Source organism: Cyclopterus lumpus, chromosome 12 (assembly GCF_009769545.1).
Source record: "Cyclopterus lumpus isolate fCycLum1 chromosome 12, fCycLum1.pri, whole genome shotgun sequence".
Lineage (NCBI taxonomy): Eukaryota > Metazoa > Chordata > Actinopteri > Perciformes > Cyclopteridae > Cyclopterus > Cyclopterus lumpus.
The window spans coordinates 15,461,769-15,483,079 of NC_046977.1; the positions used below are offsets into that span (position 1 = coordinate 15,461,769).

The window sequence follows — 21,311 nt, forward strand, 5'->3', positions numbered from 1 at the left end:
TCCAAAATCTCTCTCAGAATATTTGGTAGGTCACTCTACATATTACATGACCAGATGGTTGTGTGCGATAGCCAGATGATATTTAAAACAACTCTTGTCTGGTAATAATAAGCCACATGTGGATAGTTCAGTTCCTTTGTATTTAGTCCGAAAAGACAGGCTTGTCCTTGCGGCACACACACACACACACACACATATATACACACACACACACACACACATTTATACACACACACACACACACACATATATATATATACACACACACACACACACACACACACACATATATACACACGCACACACACACACACGAGAACACACAAGTAGATGTTTCGGCCCTGTGGCCCTTTCCCACCCATTCACTTTTTCATCAAAAACACAAAGACACGTGGCCCATAATGCTTGTTGTTTTTATAAGGTGTGCGTTGTTCTAACCATAATTACTTCCCAAGCAGCAGTGTTATGTTGAATTACAGAGGAAACACTGATGATGAGTTCAGCATCCTAAAACCCCCCCTTGTTGTTCTCCAGTCGGAGGCATTCACCTCACTTTACTAAAAAAATAAAGGCACTTATTTTGTTGATGTAATCAACAGATCTGTAAAATGAAGTCTCTCCACAAAGAATCATGCAAAAGCATTATGAACATGTTTCAATTGTTTTTGCATGTATTTAGGCCTATTCCAGACACCTATTGGCTTTCATTTATTCCGGTATGGTATGAAAGTCTGTTGGTAGAAACGTACCTGAGTTGTGTAATCCGTCTCAGTGATCAGTAAATCTGCATTATTTCTCGTCAAAGTTACATTATTGTTGCTTGGTTATGCAGTTGAAGGGCATATTCGTTTATAAAACCTACACTGCATTGCTTTGTGTGGTCCTTTTTGAGTTTTCATCTCAAGGGCCAAAAAACTGAAACTTCCATTAGAGGCTGCGTTTTTGAAGGCCCATAATGCATTCTGGACACATGTCCCGGTTACAACCAGCCCGAGGACCAGAGCAGACAGTGGTTCTGCATCACAACGAGGGTGATGGGGGAGCATCTGGATTTGTTCTTAGCACCAGATAAAATGGATTCTCCATTGCCAAGGACATATATTTTTACGGAGCTCCGAGGAGTGCTTCCTCGCTCAGAGGTGACGACAGTCTCGTCTCTGCACCATGTTCTGTGTTTGGCAACGCCGTGCTTTTTATCTGTAACCCTCACATGTCATCCACTCCAATGCAGCACGACCGGGGGCGCATTCTGCTTCCTTTTTCATGGGTTGAATAGGATTGCCATAGTTTAAAACAGCTTGTATGTTTTTTTGCAGAATTGACAGAAATTATGATTTGGGCATCTGTCATGATCAATCGCTACGAAAATGAGTAGAAATTATTTTCCTTTATGGATATATGCAGCAGATGTGTGTGTTGAGGGTACATGTGTGAAGTGTGATCCCTCTCTCTCAAGAGGTGCCCGAGGTTTGGTTGTTCGGCAGAAAACATGAAACATTTCTTTACACAGCAATGCAGTACTGCATTGAATAAAAAAACCAACACTTCTCAAAGGGAGTTCCTTGAAAAATGTACGTCTCCTTCCAGTTGTCTCTGGATGTGATTTGAGAATATAAGATCAAACGGCTCCTTAAAATTAGTTTTAATTGGTCTCATGTGTGCATATCTTTCCTATATGATATGCACCAGCAATCGTGCGCAAAATGAGAAGTTTTCTTTTTAATATTACAGATCTAATTGATTATAAATCTTTGTGGTTTCACAAGGAAATTAAAACACACACACACACAGACACTCTTTCATCCACCGTCACGTTCTTATAAACACAGCCGGAGGACTGAGTTTTTTTTTTAAATCTCTGCCGATGCTTTGTTTGTCATGTTTGGCCTGATGTCAGAGTTTCTGTTAAAGTAAAGGAGCCCCGGGAACTACAGTGAAATACACGACCATCAGCAACCTTGTGTGTATGTGTGTGTTCCTTTCATTCTGTGTATATATTCTGTGCACGTGCAACAAAGTTACACATAGGCTTGTACAGAATACGTCCACTGCAAGACCCTCATTTACCTGGCAGGTTTTTCTCTGAAAGGTGTTTCTGTCTACACTTGGATTCTGTAAGACATCTGACCACCAGTTCAAAATCCAAAGAAAACTAGCAAAGATTCACAATTGAGAGACTGAAACCAGCTAATTATAGGCGTTGTGTTGTCAGTTTTTCCATCCCATTCTCACAGGAACGCCTCGGCAGGAATTTTCTTCAAAATTGGCACACATGTCCACCTGGGCTTAAGGATGAATTGATTTGATTTTGGTGGTCAAAGTGTTACCTCACAAAACGTGTTTTTGGCCATAACTCAAGAATTCATGAGCTAATCATGACAATTTCACACATGTCTCATTGGATAAAATGATAAAAAGTGATGACATTTTGGAGAGGCGTGGATATTAACTGCAAATTGATTGGTTCGAGGCGACGTGTAGCAAGGTGGTAATTCTAGATGCTTAAAACAAAAAAAAAGATGACTGTAACAATCATTCAATGCTGCAGATCTCTTGCTTGTAAAATTGTACAGTTCTCCTTAAACATCGTTGCCGTTGAGGTGGAAAAACAGTCCAAAACTTGTGTCTAATATCTTGCTCGTGCCATACTCGATGAAGTTGGACAACAAAGTCTACTATACCTTCACCCTTCAGCCAAATTGAGTCAGTTTTGACATAAATATATTTTCTTTTCTCCCGAATTGAACTGTACACCATTCATCAAGAGACATTGAAACATTTTCCTTTTCTACGCGAAGTTGATTTGAGTCTTCAAAACCGTGCACTCACGTCGTATGTAATGTTTCCTTCTCTGCAGGGTCATCTCCGACAGCTGACCCTCCTGATGGGCGACCCGGACGCCGCCCGGCAACACTGCAGCCACCACCCGCCCCGCTGTGGCGAGACCGCCCCCAAGCCTCCTCGCTCCCCACGCACCCACAACGCCCTGGAGGTGAGGGGAGATGAACGAAAGAGAGAGAGAGACATATTTTCACAAGCAAAATGAACTCCTTTAGACTCGCGTAAACAGCACGGCTATGACATGACACTGAGCTAAGGTGAAGCCTTTTTAACCCCACAGCACAGACAGTCAGACTGCAGTTAATGCTTCTGCAGCAGAACCTGTTGTATACTATGGAGCATGATGATACAAGATCACACGACTAGACTACTGTAACTCCCTCCTGGCAGGTCTACCTGCTAATGCCATTCGACCTCTACAGCTCATCCAGAATGCAGCAGCTCGACTGGTCTTCAACCTCCTGAAATGTACCCACACTACTCCGCTCCTCCGCTCCTCCGCTGGTTACCGGTGGCCGCCCGCATCCGCTTCAAAACATTGGTACTTGCGTACCGTGCTGCGAACAGATCGGGTCCGGTCTACATCCAAGACATGGTCTAACCTCACACCCCAGCCCGTTCACTTCACTCGGCATCTACTAATCGACTTGTAGCTCCGTCATTTCGAGCTAAACACTCAACACAATCCAGACTGTTTGCTGGCCTGGCTCCTCATTAGTGGAACGAGCTCCCCATTGACATCAGGACAGCATCTTCAGCCTGAAACTAAAAACACATCTTTTGAATAAAAAACGATTATCACTTCAGTGGCACTCACTTATGGTATCACTTATGGTATTACTTATGGTATTACTTATGGTATTTTTGTAGTTTTGGCTTTCTTGAAGAAATGTTACTTTCTTGATTCTTATTGTTCTGTTTGTACTCATGGTTGAATGCACTTATTGTAAGTCGCCTTGGATAAAAGCGTCAATGACATGTAACGTAATCATCAGAGGATTACAAATAACTGTGGTTTCGATCCAGTCCGGTGAATTTGACAACTCTGGGCGATTGGTTGATCTTCAGTTAAAAAGCTCTGAGCTGTTTTTGTTTGTGGTTTTTTTTCTTTTATTTATTCATTTGGAAATGTTCCTCTCTGTTTACACATAGAATATACTGCTGTCCTCAAATGACCTGGAGGACCTGCTGGGGGATCCCAAGGATGAGTCATCTTTGAGCTTTGGCAGAAGTGTAAGTAGGATACATGTTGTAGCCCACAGTGTGCTTTAAAGCCTGTTGTATGAGGATGGGCAGCTGACCAGACGTCATGGGGATTAGAGCCAGTTTTGGAAAGCGAGGCAGCTTCATTCATTTAAACCAACCACTGGTCTGGTTTCACGGACTTAATCAGTCTCCATCTGGAAAACCACCAGGCCAGTGTCTGTCATTAATCAGCGGCGCAGAGGCACGAACCAGCCGCCACAACCCGTGTCCTTGGCTGACTGGTTAACTCTACATGTGTGCTTGTGTTTTCAATAGAAATGCTCCCAATCTGGTATTTTGCATCTTGAGTTCAAATAAAGGAATTGGAAACTACCATAGAAGAGATCTGCATGGTAACCAAGCACACCGTAAATCTCTATTTATTGTAAAGAAATATCAATTGCGGCCTCTTATTCTGCTCCTACACGAATGCACTACTTCACTGGTGAGTCTAAACAGCAATCGCAGTGAAAGCCGCAGTAACCTGCGTGTGGATCTAGTGTGTGCAACTAAAATGTGGACGTGATGCTGGCTCGACACTTTCAGCCCAATCTCGTCCTCTAACCGGTCGGCATAACTAATTCTGGTAACAGGCCATTGGCTGGATTGGTCCCTCTATAGTAATATTCCTCCGACAACAAACACCACATTTGGGAAGGAATGAAACCATTTTATTCAATGTTTAAAACCTTTGTTGACGATGGTGAATATTTCCAAGTGATTAGTGCATCCAATTCCACAATGAGCTGGTTTATACATACAGCAATTTGTTGTGTTATGACTACACATGCCGCAGTCTAATCTCAGACCAAACAAAATAAAGAAATACACATGACTGTTCACACCGGCACTTGCAGAACAAACCGTGTTCCTGGAATCAGGCACATGTTTGAATTGGAAACGAAGCAAAGGCCGTGCTCTTGAGAGAAACTGAAGGGGAAATCAAGCTGGTTTGAATTTACATGTTCATGTCAATGTGAAACACCTGCGCTAATCAGGGAGCATCTGGTTCTCTTTACAGTATACAGTAGTGTCCTGATGGAGCAGACCAGCTCCACCAGGCACAGTTCCTCCATCCGGATGGCATTGGGATGCCTTTGGGATGATGTAGACTGTTGATTAGAGTTGTAGAGGAATGTTTGCAGAAACAAGCTGCACCAGATCCGTATTCATAGTTACCGAAATCTCCTTCAGCTGGCTGCTCCTCTTCCTCATTATCTGTCTCCCTTCATCTGCTTTAGTTTTTCTGTGTTGTATAATCTTGAATGTGTTTCCTCTGGCTGTATTTCTGACCAAGTGTTCATTTCGTTAACTAAAACCACGACTAAACATTTTCGGCAGCAACCTTTTTTATTTTCCTAAGATGAGAAGACGACATATCAGTATGACACCGATAGCGTTTTCTATCCCCGGCTCTGTGGTTAGCGCTGTTCGACATGCTACAGATGCTAACTGAAACTCTCTGGAGCTGCTTTTGGAGAAAACGAAAGACGCACACCAGCAGCTCACAATAAGCACTTCCTTCAGTAAAAGTTAACAATGACAGCAACGGCGCTTAGGAGAAAGACACAAGATGACGTTTTGGCTGCAGTGGATTGACTCAAATGTTCACAACAATGTGTCCAGTACATTAAATAACTTAAGGTTTTGGACTGCTGGTGAGACAAAACAAGCATTGGAAGGGCCACCTCGGCAAATGGGGCATTTTCTCACACTTTGTAGATTAACAGACTATTTCATTACTTTATAAAAACAGTCAACAGGTCACAATAAGTGGTCATTGCACCTTATCATATAGGACGTAGTGCATGAGGGAGAGATTTTGGACACAGCCCTTGTTTCCCTGCAGCCTGTTTCTCATTAAATCCACACAGACCAGACCTGTGGAGGTACAGGCGTCATGTCTCTGTTCACAATCTGCACATTTGAAATAAAAGGAATAAAACAAGGCTCCGGCATTAGCAAGATCTCTTTCTGTTTGGCTACGGTCTGCTGCTGTCGTCTGTGAAGCGTACCATATCGGACTGCGGGGCCACGTTGGTGGGGTTTCCTGACTTTGATGCATGTCCTGTCAGGGGCCACTGGCTCCCTTGGCAGGTGCTCTCTTTAGAGACATGGCACTCGCCCAGTTAATCTACAGCTCCTCCAACGTGCACTAAAACCTTAAACGTGCCTGTTTAAGGGACCTTAGCTAAACATGTAATTCCAAAGCCAGAGCTATGAGCTTCAGCGTATGTAAATGGCTTTGAACCCTCGTAATCAACATTTCCTGTATTAGTCTGAATTACTGTCCTTTGTTAAGATATTGCCCTCGATGGACTGGCGGCCTGTCCAGGGTGTCCCCTGCCTTTGCCCTATGTCAGCTGGGATAGGCTCCAGCGCCCCGCGACCCTAATGAGGATAAGCGGTATTGAAAATGGATGGATGGATGGATGTTAAGATATTTATTAATAATAAAATGCTCTGCCCCCAGCTTCCCCGATGTAGAGATTTGCTGCTTTTCTTTGATTTCTATCATCGAATAACATTGGCCATTTTGTTAAAAAAAGAAGAAATGTAAAAACATCATCATCATTATCATCATCATCCGGCCAAACAATTCCCATTTGGCGGTATATCACAAAACATGGCCTGTCGTGAGACTTTTTTCATAAAAAGGTCATCAAGTACGGCAATATGGAAGTTATGGAGTAAGTTTTTTTTTATGAACAAATAATAATGTTGATGACAAAATAAGCCCTCCTGGGCTGGCAGCCTGCACAAACCGAGTTGGTTGTTATGGAACTTACGCTCTCAGCCAGCATGTTTCCGTCACAGGCCGGGGTTATATTGATTTAATTATTTGGTTCTTTATATTTATTATTTGTTTGTTTTCATTTATTGTGCAACCACTTAAAAAGTGTCCAGCTTCAGTGGGATGACCTTGATAATTGCTTGTGCTCGGTGTGTCTTTATTTGACAGATGGAGGCATGCTGCCTGGCATGGATAGGATGTTGCTCCACTTGCTGAAGTTTCTGTTTCCAATAGTTCTGCAGAGAGGTTTCACACTTACAGCCACAAACACAGTTTGAACGTGCTTCATAAAAAGAGGGAGAGATGGACCATGACAGAGCTTGTGTCTGATTGTTTTTTCACCACAAGGCTTTCAGTTTTATAAATAGTTATAACCTGGCTTACACTTGATCCCCAAAGCTGCCTCTGTCAGAGAGAGAGCGAGAGGGAGCGACAAACACACACGCCTGTGGGCGTAATATTCCCTGTTTCACAACACAGTGTTTCCACTCGCGTCTCAACGAATTTTTACTGGCAAGCCGAGACAAAAACAAAGAGGTGGAAAAAAACAATCCATCATTTTTGACACTTCTCCATGACTCTGTCAATCCACCATGAAGTATTCTGTGTAAACGTGTACGTTCCATGTCCCAGCAAAGGTTGCGCGTTATTGAAGGTTGCGTATAATTTGAGGCCGCAAGTTACCCTCGACCGAAAATGTTTATGTATACCAGACAGGCGACATTTCTGACGTTCATCTTAAACCTGCATTAGCTGTTGGCTTTTCTATACATGGAGCAGACACAGTGCAACTACAGCTTCATTTAGGTGTTGTGTTGCTGCTCACCTGGCCAATGTTTGCTCTGTTTTGTTCTATCAACTTCAAAGGGAAGCATCTGGCTTGTAGGCTTCTAAATGCTTCACTATGTTGTGCGGCAGTACAGGTGGTGTACGGTGGGGTTTTGGGGGGCGCGATTGCAGGAAACAGCCATCTGCTGCTGCTGGGAAACCACACTACTAAGAGTGAATTAAAACAGTAAAGCTGTGGGGTGGAAAACCAACAACAGTACGCTGGAAGATACTAAAGCGCTGTGATGCTGACGGGATCTGCAGAGTTGGGTGATGGTTTTCTCGTTACTGCGACTTTTACATTACACCCAGTTATCTGATGCATACAACAGTATTGATAAGATGGTAAGGATGTCTTTTATTCTAATTGGTTGATGGAGAACAATAATATGGCCTAAGGTAGACAAATCAAAGCCTTTTTTATAGGTATGCAGTCTATGGTCACCAAGTCTCTGTAACTCATGAGCTCCGTATGTTTGATATAGTTGCTAACTTTATCTCAGCCACTTGGTGCTGGACAAGCACACTTTACACTGGGACCTTTTCATTGAAAACAGCAAAAGAACAAGAACACTGATGAGAGCAATAAGACTGAATCAAACGGGCGAACAGGTCGGTAGAGCTGCAGATGCGGCAATGGGTTTCTTTGGGTTCATCACTATAACCAATCCCTATGACTTTGCATGTTCTCATTTGATTCAATGATGATATTAAGGTTGGCAGATGTCAACAGTCTTTTAGGACCGCTTCTTCTCTCCTTTGCTGGCTGCTTAATTGGACAGAGGCTCAGCAAGGGGCCCACAACCCTATGAGCAAACTATCTGCTAAATTAAAACACACGGTCTGGGAAACATGCTTTTAGTTTGCTATAAAAATATAAAAGAGCATCTGATTGCCGTGCCTTCTTCGTCTTTCAAATTAACAGAGTTTCTGCACCCTGTCAAGATTTGTTATGTTTTTTATGTACATGACCATGGATTTAACAGTAACTTTTCATCTGCTTTTTCAACTGTTTCCAATATAAAATGAAGTAATTACAGAGGAGCAAGGATACCCTCAAATCATGGAGCACAGCACGAAGTGGGTGGTTAAAAGAAGGATGCTCAGATGAAAGAGAAGGAGGAGGAGGATTTGGGAAAGGGAAGGATGGAAATAGAGAAAGGAAGAGTTCTTGCCCGGGTTTCTCTTCGTCACTAAGAGACACAATGTTCTCAAAGGGAGAGGTCCCCACATGCTCAAACGAATAATTTCCCCTTCCAAAACCGCAATTTAGTGGAGGCTATCTATGCTGTGAAGATAAACCAGCTCTGGTTAAATGCTAGGTGACGGAGCGTTGTCACAGCAGTGCTGCATCAGCAACACGCACCCAATTTCTTCCCGGGTTGCTAACGCTCTCCACGAGGGCCGTAATCCCTGCACTACGGGTCCTGCTCTTGAACTGCAACAAGCGGAGACAGCGGAAAACCCTCGAAGCCAGACCGCGAAGATGTGGTGGGAAGTGGTTTAGAATAAAAAAAATAGATCATTGCCCAGGTTCTGTTCACCCCAAATCCCCTCCTCTTGTTTATTTATATCGCTGTTTATGCTAGACCACCTCTCCTTTTGTTCCGAACAGACATGAAGTCATGCTTCCTGTGACGTGGAGCTGCCCCGTCGCTCTCCACTTTCATGCAGAGGAGGTCTCCTCCCTGTCGACCGCAGCTGCGTAAATCAAGCCAACCTTAGAGAACCCAAAGTCAATATTTCCCCCAGAAGTTGTCTCTCAACTGTGGTTGTTCCACTGCAGCTTTCCCCAGCTTGTATTGTAATTCCCCTGAAGATATGTTTTTGCTTTTATCTCTAGTCATATGCACTCTCCAGCTGACTCAAATCCCTCCATCTGTGAAAAGCAGGAGGGGGAATCCCCTTACATCCCCGTCCGTGAGCAGTTATAGTTTTCCACGATGTTGGTGTCTTATGCCAATACCTCGCTGCTTTCAGATGTTCATTCTCACATCGAGCTTGGTTAGCCGACGATTTGGACGTTGAGGATTGAGCACGCAAATGTCGTGCATGCTCTGATAGTCTGTGGATGAAAGTGACAAAATGCAATCATTATTTCAAAAACTTTGGGTTGTTTTTAATTCTCAGTTGTCCCAGATTTGACTACAAGACAGTTGTTAATTTCCCTGCAGATTTAGCTTGTTCACAGAGGCCACCCTGGGGGCTAATGGGCTGGGCTTGTGTCTCCCACATGTGCCAGATTACATGTATTGTCTCTACGTGATGTGCGGTTGGTAAGAGTGCAAGGGTGTGTACCCGGTAGGTGTGTGGGTGTGTCTGCTGGGAGCTGAATCAGTGTCCCGCGCCTGTGGGCACACTGTGAACAGAGCCGAAGTGCAGACGGACCTGCGGTGTCTCCTGCAGCCATGCTCCACCATGTTGGATGTTTTTTGCTGCTGGGATGCCTGCTGCTGGATTTAGACGGATTGCACGTGCAAGGTCAAAGGCGCCAGGAGGGAAAGGTACTGCCTGGTGTAACCCTGCACACATGTACATTTCTCTTTTTGTTCTACACCGATGTAAATTCCTGTATGGTGTGTAATGCTCTGGAACTCGGATGGGGATGTTTTTCTATGAGAATGGTTATATGTGTGATTTCACACATTAACACACTCACGGTCAAGACTCTTGTATATTCGACTTTGGTGTTTACAGTTCAAGGCTGCACCTGCTGCAGTTTTCAACCTGAACAATGTTCTGTGTGTCATAGAACGGCATGTCCAAGTTATTAGTTATTTTAAGTTTATTCTAATATTGTTTTGGTTGGCATTTTTGTATTAACAGCCATTCAAATGTCTTCTCTTTGTCTATTCTATATGCGACGCGTCTCTCTAAACTCTAAATCAAAGTAATCATTTGTGTAACTGCTAACTCATGGACACCATCTGTATTCATGCACATTCATGGTATCTATCCAGGCATTTTACCCAGACACTTGATTTTCAGTAGATCAAACCAGTAATTCCAGTTTATGCTCATAAGAGCTTTAATGACAGCAGTCCAGGATCAGAAAACATCATTAATTAAGTGAATATATTTACCACCAGTGTGCAGGATTCTAGTAAAGTGATCTGCAGTATCAGAGCACATTTTGTTATTTGGGTTATTTTACTGGGTTTGAGTAAAATACAACTGTCGACTCCACTGATCTCTCTTTCTTTATGAAAATGAGAAGCTATAGCTAAAGACTGCATAGCAATTTTCTGATTATATATATATATATATTTTTTTTTTCTTCTTCTTTTGTCCCTCCAACATGCTTCATGATCCTATATCCCAGGACCACCACTGGTGATTTGGTGGACGCTTTGATCCCAACCAACAGCGGCATTTCTAACATGGGTGGTCCTGCTGGGAATAAATTCCCCGACCATGACGGTGTTAATGCTCAACCTGCTGAGCTACTGAACAACGCAGGGTTCAAATAAGAAAGTCACACGCTCGCTTATGTGCACATGACAATTCTGACACACGAAAACATGCACTTCGGGAGTGGGCATTTTATCAAATGATATCGATATCCTGAGACTAGATATCCTCTTAGATTCTGCATACCGTAATATTACATAAGTGTTGTATGTATTACAGTAAAGCCAACCCTACAATATTGTTGCGATATTGATATCAAGGTATTGGGTCAAAAATATTGTGATATTTCAATGTTCTCCATATCGCCCAGCCCTATTAGCAGTGATTTAACACATTGGCACTGTGCCCGGTCCACATCAGAAGCAGGGGAACTCACACACACAACCCACTGGCTGTGTGTCTCTTCTTCTGTGCCAAGCTTCTGTTGTTGGTTTCCTTGTGTTTGTTTCATGTTCCTTTTGCAACACTGGTTCATCTTTTATTTGCAACATTTTACAAATTACATTCTCCAGCTCTCAAATCGAACACCCGTCCTTATTCCTGAGACATCAGACATTTCTTTTCTGGGCCAGATTGCTCGCTGCTGCTTGCAAGACCCAGCCAGTCCGCATACCTGTGTCTTGGTTAGATTTACGGACCTTGCCATTAGATTAGCTCTTTGTAGGTGCGTGTGTGTCTGTCTGTGTGTGTGTGTGTGTGTGTGTGTGTGTGTGTGTTTGTGTGTGTGTTGATAGCACTCTAGCCTGCAGCGTTTGTGTGAAGCCTCCGTAGATGTTGCATTGCTCTTAACAGAGGGATCTGTCAGCTACCGCATGCAGACAGACTCCTGAGGAGACTTGTGCTGATGGAAGGACAGGGGTTTGTCATAACTATTAATGTAATCCAGGTGTGCCCTGTCAAAATCGGCCATAATTCTAATTTACTGTTTTTTCCCACAAATATAGTTTGCGAGTCTCAGAGAAGTTTAGTCATGAAAGTGGTGCAAGGTTTATTGATGTTGTTCAATTTGAGGAGGATCTGACCAGAGGTAATTTTTTATAAATTATAATTGCAGTGGGCAGGAATGTTCTCCTGTATCAGGAACAACATTACTGAGTACCATCCCAGACAGCACACGGCCCAGTCGGACAAACTGTGGTCTGCCTGTGAGGTAGTCGGTGATCCAGGAGAACGCGTTGGCACCCACCACCAGCAGCTTCTCACTCAGCAGCAGTGGTTGGATGGTGTTGAATGCACTGGAGAAGTCAGAGAAAGTTATTCTCACAGAGCCACCGGTTCCATCCAGGTGCGACTGAGCTCATTGCAGCAGGTAGATGATGGCGTCGTCCACTATCACACAAGGCTGGTAAGCAAATGTCAGAGGGTCCAGTGATGATTTCACCTGCGGTCGAAGGTTAGCCAGACCTGAAAGCTGCTTTTTTCTTATTAAGAAGTGCTTTCAGGTCACTGGTGATCCAAGGCTTGTTGTTCGGGAAGCAGCTTACAGTCCGGGGTGGTATGGTGATGTGTACACAGACCTTTATATATTCCGTGATGCAGTCTGTCATGCTGTTGATGTCCTCCCCATGTGGTCCACACAGCACATCCCAGTCCGTTGACTCAAAGCAGTCATTTAACATATGAGACACTGGTGTTTAACAGCCCGTGGTAATGATAAACATACGTCCATTCTTTGTTAAAGACTCTGGTTAAGCTGTCCACTTTTCTCTTTTTGGAGAACTATATGAGAAAGAGCTTATCTGACTCGCGTACTTCTGTTCCGTAATAAATGATGTACAACCCCTGTAATTGGTCGTGTGTTTTCTGGACCGCTGAACAAGTGCCGTAAAAGCTGGAAAAGCAGCACCTGTTAACATAGAAGTGCTCCGTCAAAAATAAATAGGTTATAGGTTGGGGTCCGGTTACAAAGGAGTCTGGACAGCGGCCCGCCTATCAGTGACCCCTGCTCTATGGTCAAACTTCTGTTGCTGGCGGCCTTTAATATCCATAATGACTAAAGCAAGCATGCAGATGTTGATACTCGCATTATAATATTTTGAGGCGTACTGTGCTCAGGGCATCTCGGGTCAATTAAGTTAACTGTGTTCAAAACATGCATTTTTTAATACAGCAGTGTGGATCCTAAACAGACAATCACCATTAGCTGCAAGCCCCTGGCTCAGTTGTCTCTATGTTGAGTACTCATGTGGAGGCAAGAGATGTGCTGTGCATTATCTTATGTCTTCAGCTCTTTCAAATTGATTGGCGTAATTGCCAGGCCCCAAACTCGGAAAACCAAACTGGCAGGAAAGAGCCTTCTACAAAAATACTGCCACGCGGTAGCAAAGTTTTCGGTTCATTGTCAGTAAGGAACCCAAAAGATGAAAAGCAATAAGACACACAATAAGAAGAGAATAGTTTTACATAATACATTATTCTGGGTTTTAGGGTCCTAAGGCTTTTTTAGATCTGATGCAAGTAAGGGGAAAAACAAGAGTAATCGTCTGACAGGACCATTAAGGAAGCATTATGGGAGCCTGTTCATCAGCCTGCAGCCATGCATACTGACACAGACTGAAACCAATTGATAGCTCAACTATCATAGATTCACCTATGGATTGCATACTCACATTGAGCCTCCACTCCACTTGTTGGATACAAAGACATAAACAAACACCTTAAATAGACACAGTGTCCTTGCTTGCTTCAGCCTGCTACTGCAGAGCAGACAAAAAGACACAGCAAGTTTAAACATTGTCGTGGCACATGGTATACATTCTTAAAAAGTTACTGACTGAGATTATTTGAGTTTTAATTGACATGATAATTACTTGGATGCATGCTATGCCCTGCTCTGTCGGGTATCTGGAAAGATAATGGACGACCTTAAACAGCCTTTAATTGTGATGTTTAACGGAAATTTAACACATTTTAACTTTTGACACTGGTTTAAATGCTTATGACAGCATGCACACAACAGTGTCCAAAATTGTAGCATATAGTCACCGACAGAATAACCTTTTAAATGGATGTAGATATGTATGTTAAGGATTAATAGCACACCTCTGGGGCCTATGTAGGTACTGTTAGGTTGTAGTGGATTTTATATATATTTGCACATGTAGATAAGAGAAGTTTATGTTTTAAATTAATACATAAAGGAAGATATGATAATTAATTTGGGATATTATGAGGAATATTCTGGAGGAATGTATTATGAAACATAAGAGAGGATCACTGTTTTATTATTCTGTTTTAATGACAAATGTAATGATTAACTGTATGATGCATGAGAATGAATGAATGTTTTATTGTTTAGACAATAGTTAAAATGGATGCCGATTGAAACCTAATGTGTTGCTTTTATTCGGAAGGCAGGATAATAGGGTTTTATTGTGAAGGGGAACTTCCTGTCCTTGACCGGAAGAGTGAGCTTTGACCTCGCCTGTTTACTAATTGGCGTAGCGAGTAGAACTGCGGCATCCTTTGAACTGACCAATGGAACTAACCTTTAGGTGTGAATTCATTTGCATGACCATACTAATAGCCGAGCATTTGTTCTGGGGACATGGTTCTACTGGTCTGGAGACTCGAGACAGCCCCGGTCTGTGGCTCCTTGGGAGCTGCACTCCGTCTGTGGAGAGTTCCTCCTTTCTGGCCCCACGATCGTGAACGCTACATGAGTATTATCTTTGCCATTAAATATTGTTAAACTTTAACTCGAATCCTGAATTTCCTGCGGCCACGGGACCCGGAGCTTTGAACACGAATCTTACAGTACACTGTAGGTATCGGCATACATGTCGTTTACCTCCGCAAAAATGTAACTACACCCTGGGGCCTTTGTTCAGCTTTGGCTGCTTGTGCTTTCCTTACCAAGCTTCTGATGCCTTGAATAAACATTCAGTAACAAAGCTTTTGATATGGTGGTGATTCCCATAATGCAACAGCATCTTTCATCAGACCTTCCCTCCGAGTTAAATACAGTCATTTTTAAAACGCCATGCTTAAACTTTAGATATTTGATACTCTACTGAACTCCAAATACCTCCAAGCCAGTGCTTTGCATAGCTGTGAATGGTTGTATGGGATGAAAATTACAAAGCATTTTGTCTGCTGCGGTGAACATGCGCTTTATCAGTAAAGTTCAGTTATCATTTTCGTATACTTCGCAAAGCTCCCTCCAGACATTATAATGCTAGTTTCATAAGCGTCCTTAAGTCTTAATTCAGAGGCATACGTCCAGCTTTACTTTTACATTACATTTACTGTTTTGGGTTGAACACTTACCTCTGTCTAAGCCAACCAACTTCCCTTTGCCCAATTGTTGTAGTCCGACTGACTGGTTTGCAGGCTTGCATTCCCACTCCCTACAAGGACTCAAAGCTAGTCATGGGTTGTGTTGGTTGAGCATTTGGAGAAGATGTTTTATTTATACTGTATAGCCTAAGACAAGTAAATTAAATGTGTAGATGGCATCACAGTGAACTCAAAGAAAAGGTCCCTAGAATATATCAAACTGTGGTATTCCCTTCTTTAGTGACGGGTGTTAGACAGGTATTGGTTCCTGACTGACTGGCCAACGTGTCATAGAACTCCAACTAAGTATGGCCTGGGCTGGCGTTCACAGTGATATGTCACAGACTGGCGGGGAGATTAGCTGAGGGGGCATGTTGACCAGAGGATCAAGTGTCAGCTTATCGACCAGGTCCGGCTGCCTGACTGGCCTGGGATAAGCGAGAGAGAAAGGGCCTTTGTTTTCAGTTGGTGCGCCTGTGTTCAGTCTCTGCCCATCTAAGTCCTTCACCAAGGGCTGGGTTTCACTGCAAATGCAATGTTTGAGACTAACTATTCTTCTAATATTTCAGATTTGATTAATGAAAGCCAGGTGTAATTGATCATTTCTGGGTAACGGTTGGGGCATATCATTGGTTCCGATAACACAATAAGAGCATGCTCAATTGATTTTGGGCCTTACGAATGCGTGTAACCAAAAAGGAAACACGAGATTCCCTCTGTATTAACTTAACAAATTAGTAAAACGTGTATGTTCCCATTTTATTCTCCATGTCTGACCTCCAGCTGTCTGAGCTCTCAAAGATTGATTTTAGGTTCAGAAATCTGAGTTCCACAGATACAGACACATTGTTGCTCTATACAAAATAGCTGTAGTCTGGCTGTTGTCATGTTCTTCACAGATCGCTCAAAAATGAATTCAGCAATTCACTGATTGCTCGTTCATCCGTTCTCTCGCTTTCAAATTTTGGCTTTCTGGACCTTTGTGCTGATTCCCACCACAGAACCAATGGCCCCTCACCATTGAAGTCTTGGATTGTGGGTCCCTCTGATGATGACACCAGCTTGTCCATCAGCTGACTCCCCTCTCACTGGGGAACACGTTTTGCTTTTTGTTGTTTGGAAATTGGATATTTTCACACACCTCACCTATATATATATATATATATATATATATATATACTCTAAAGACATGGACAGTCTGCAGAACTCATCACAATACAGACACTACTCACACATTCTACAACTCTGTTCTGCGAAGAGAAATCTGAGCGTGCACTCTCCTGCTTCCCTCTCTGCTCCTCCTGTACTCCGTGCTCTCCATTTCACCCCGGAAAGTCGGAATAGTGTTTCAGATGATGTAGAATAATTTAACATGTAATTTAACATATCTTGTGTGCAGCATATATGGTAATGCTTGTTGTTTTCGTATTCTGTATAGTGATATGTTTTATGGTGATCAAATATTATTGCTTTTACTTTGAAAGTCACTGTGGAGGCCGAATGTGTCCCTCAGATTAGTTGTGCGTCAAAACATGATCAGCCAGAAACCTGTTGAAATATCTGACCGTATAAGACTGTTCTCGAATTTTCTTGTTTTCTTCCTTATCAGAATATATTCCTGAGCCCAGGGAGTTCTAGAGGCGACGGAACGGTGCCTTCAGTATCCAGTCGGAAAGGTTCTGTAGGTCGTGGGGATGTCTTCGTGGTGGAAGAGGACACCGACTTGTTGGATCCAATCTTCCAAAATGGAGGACAAGTCAACCCTCACTGGAAACCTTCCAGAAATGGATTTAAGGGAAGCCAGAAGGAAAAGCCCGAGCTGTCCTCTAAACAGCTGGAGGAGAACATTACCACGGACAAGAAGGCGGACTCCGGCGGGAGGACGTCATCGCTGTTCCCTGGAAAACCATCCGGTGACATTATTGACCTGGACAAAGGAAATGCCACCAAGAAACCCTCAGTAAGATTTTCTGTCCCCAAGATCCCTTCAGATCCTAGAAGATCCACATACTCTGGGACATCTGCAAAGACAGTAGTCGAGGAGGGGAGACCCGTCACCAACATTAAACAAGCAGACAAGGAGCACCCTGCCATTGTCACCATTGTATCCAGAGATGGAGACCTGGTCCTGGGCTCCAATGGCGAAATGTACCAGCTTCAGAGTGGACCACCAGGCCGAATGGGTCCCCCAGGGCAGGAAGTGAGTTCTCTCATGGTCTTCTTGCTGCTTCAATACCCTTGTTTTAATACTACCTTATGCCCTATTTAGTTCTCTCTACCTGATGTAAACCGCTCAGTGAGAAACTCTATTGATTACCAAGGCCGATGCTTGTTTACCACTGATCTATTTGTATTGAATGTAGAAAGTGCCACTTCGGTTTATGCTTTACAGCTTACATGAGCTGTTCTCCATCAGCTGCCATCTGACTCTGATCAGTGAAGGTTAAACTGCTCAAACATATGTTGATCCACATGTCTTTGATGCTGCGATCTGAGCACGAAGGGAACCTTACAGTTAGGGAGACTCAACAGTTTGTCATAGCATTACTCAATGTGACAAGGGTTACCTCTGGCTGCCAAGTTATCTGATTGGTGCTAAGGGCTGAAGTCATTTTATACTACCGGATGGTTTACCTGGTGTAAGAGGTGGGTCATCACAGGGACTGCAGGCCAGACAGAACCAGACTGCACATCTGGCCACGTCTGGGCCAGTTCGGTTGAGTCACGCTGCTATAAAATCCACAGGATCAGCACGATCAGCACGATTACTGTGATTGAAGACAGCTGTAGGGAACATGAAGGAAGACGTCTTGTTGGCTCGGAATACAGACCTTCGCTCCTCGCATGCACTTCGTTTCAGGTCTTGCTCGCTTAGCTTTATGTAGTATTTCTAAAACTATATTTTAGTAAAAAGTTTTTGGGAGGTACATAATAAAGTTACTTTGCAATAGCCACAGAAAATACTCTGGCAGGTCCATTAAAATGGTATTGTTCAATAGTTGGTGTAGAACATAATTGACTCAGTGCCATGGTTTTCTTCGCCTCTGCCTTATCTGTTTTATTTGTATACCAGGACACCTTGTATTGTAGTTTTGCTTATTTATTTCAGTTATGCCAGAGTACTGCCAAAATAAGTACAACAAAGTTAAGTTTTAGTTAAGACAAACTGCAGAATATTACTAAAACTGCAAAAATTGGGTATGCAGATCCACACAGTATCACAAAGCTTAAAGAAATAATTGATACATGCCAATACTCTTTGGCCAATACATTCAGAGCTTTTTATTGGCATTCAAGAAGAGACTTTGAAATTACCCTTTTTTTTAAACAGGCAGTCAAATAGGCCACAAACTGAAGTTTTACTAATATCCGATGCCTTGCTTGTCCCTCAGGTCACAGGTTTGCCTCGAAGGACTCGTGCTGAAGTTTTAAATGTCTGTGATAACGTGTCAAAGTCATAACAGATATGCGGTTTGAGCATTGGCTTTGAAGTAGTTGATGAATACATCAATGTGTAATCATTTTTCAATTGAAGGGTTCGTTATCCTTGTTGGGGTTTTGGTCTTTTGAACTGTTTTGTTGAGTGTTGTTACTTGTTTGGCAGGGCTGTCCTGGTGAGCCTGGCCTGCTTGGGTTTAAAGGTGATAAGGTAAGAGAAGCTTGTTGACCACATAATAGCCTATGATGATGTATTAAGTTAGTCCATCGGACTCGGTAAGCACACCTCTGAAATGCTATCCAAGGTAATATTTCAGTTTAAAGCTCAGTTTCACCTTGGACATTTTAATACATACTGCTATAAACTCACGTCTCTTCCTCCTTTTAGTAAGCCCATGTGTTTATTATGTATGCCTGAGCCCCAATGCTGCATCAAATCACTTCTACAATGTTGTGTTAAAAAGCAATGCTGTGCTATGATACTGAGTATTCCATATTAATTAATTTGCCTTGCAAACACCTACCACTTCATTTTCATCTCTTACAGGGTAAGTTGGGCCTTGAAGGGCGTCCAGGAAATATAGGGGAGCCAGGACCCTCAGGACCGGCAGGTTTACCATCCCTCTACCTGTGGAAAAACACAGCGGAGGAATGGGCTGCCTTTCAGGTAAAATGTTTGTTTAGTGCAATATCTACAGCACGTTGTTTTCCATCTCCTTAAAACAGATTCTCTCCTCTCTATCTTAATTTCTCTGTCAGTGAACAGTCAGTCCTCTTTCATTATTTAAGCTTGAGAAAAGTGCAAGTCAACTTGTTGTGGAAAAGAAACAAAAAGACCACTCTCTGGAGTTATAATCAGAAGCATTAGGGAGTTTTCAGAATGATTAGTTTCATAGTTTTTGCACTCGATTAGCATTTGCAGCCATTATAGCAGCATGGCAATGTCTATCGGCCCATTACTTTGGTCTAGACTGAAATATCTCAACAACTATTAGACAAATTCCAATGACATGTACAGATATTGTTGGAGGCACAACATCGTATAAAAGCTGACCTTTTATGTGCCTGTTTCTTATTGCACACCCATTGGGACTTTTTACTGAACAGCAAGTGGGCACACACAACATTTCATAATTCCTCTACTCATAGAGAGAAACCCCAGCTGTTTCTTGAATGCCATTAGGGCTTGTATAAAGACAAGATATAACATTCTAAAATGTATTATTTTTGAGTTCTCAGACGATGTATGCTCCTGCTGTTTAAGGAGGTTAATTGTTTCCCCGTGCCTGTGTTTTTCTTTTTTTGTGCTAAACTAGCCTAAACACATTCTGGACTGATCTCACCATTATATGCGGAGAGATAAATGATAAATTGATCTGAAGCTTTCCATCTAAATCCTCATAAGCTATCACATTTCCTAGTGTTCCTTCAAACATCTTTCCAGTTGTCCCCAAACAAGATTGCTTTTGCTTGCTCCTCTCTAACACTGAAGCGATTCGTTGTCGGCCATTTAAAAGAAATCCTGGACAGCAAATGTTCTTCGAGACTGACCCAGACTCCCCAGACTATCTATAACACCTTTCACCCCGCTGTGCGTGCAAGAGGATGCTCTGTCCTCATCTGTTTAATCTCTGTGCGGTGGACACAGCTGTATGTCATAGAATGTCAGCATGATGGAGAACTGCAGTTCGACGGACGACAGAAATACAAGTCTGTTCGTAGCTTGTGAAGGCGATTTGTTCCTGTGTGTGCTTTGAACTTCACGTGAGGAACCTGCAGAGGTGATTCACATGCCTACGTTCATTCTGAATGCGGGTCAGTGGTAACACAAGGATAGCTTTTTTTTAAACTACAGACACTGTAGACACTGGTGTTTGGGGGAAGATTGGTATAATCCATGTACTCTTCTGATGTCATGCTTGTACTTCTGTAACTTATCCTGCGTGTTTCCATTCTTTCTGTAGCAAACCAATTTCTACCAGTTACTGCGCGCTGGGTGGCCTGTAAGTATGATGTGGCGATTAATATCCCTTCTTTGTTGGGATTCAGTTGTTTAGTTAGTTAGTTCCTGCTGACCAAAGGCCGGTTTCTTCTCTGTGGGCTTGTAGAGTAAAGAAGGCCCTGCAGGACCACCTGGAGAGATGGGCAGTCCCGGCATACAGGTTTGAGATCCATTCACTGTTACTAATGCAAACAAATGATGAACCTGCATCAACGACCTTTAGAATAATCTCTCTGTGTTGAGGATGTATGTTTTCATGCTTTTCTTTCTCAGGGGCCACCTGGTGACGCTGGGGAGCGAGGACGACCAGGAGTGCCTGGAGAGATGGTAAGCACCCTAAATAACCCTTCCTGATCCAGAAGTATCTTTATCGGTGTAATTTGTCAACTGAGATGTTTGAAAACCTTAAATTTGCCAGAAATCTCTTGCTAAAATCTGTCTTTTTACATCCAGAAACCATGTTTTATTATTCTA

The 21,311-nt window shown here is 42.8% G+C and overlaps 1 protein-coding gene across 1 annotated transcript in view; it reads left to right on the plus strand.

The window, feature by feature from the left end:
* si:ch211-196i2.1 (collagen alpha-1(I) chain) overlaps positions 1 to 21,311 on the plus strand; it is an 80,781-nt gene that overhangs the window by 25,466 nt on the left and 34,004 nt on the right. The window contains exons 5-12 of the mRNA XM_034546748.1: positions 2,858 to 2,992; positions 3,994 to 4,074; positions 17,007 to 17,597; positions 19,002 to 19,046; positions 19,383 to 19,502; positions 20,800 to 20,838; positions 20,944 to 20,997; positions 21,111 to 21,164. Coding sequence (XP_034402639.1) covers positions 2,858 to 2,992; positions 3,994 to 4,074; positions 17,007 to 17,597; positions 19,002 to 19,046; positions 19,383 to 19,502; positions 20,800 to 20,838; positions 20,944 to 20,997; positions 21,111 to 21,164 — 1,119 coding nt within the window. The remainder of the gene's footprint in view (positions 1 to 2,857; positions 2,993 to 3,993; positions 4,075 to 17,006; positions 17,598 to 19,001; positions 19,047 to 19,382; positions 19,503 to 20,799; positions 20,839 to 20,943; positions 20,998 to 21,110; positions 21,165 to 21,311) is intronic.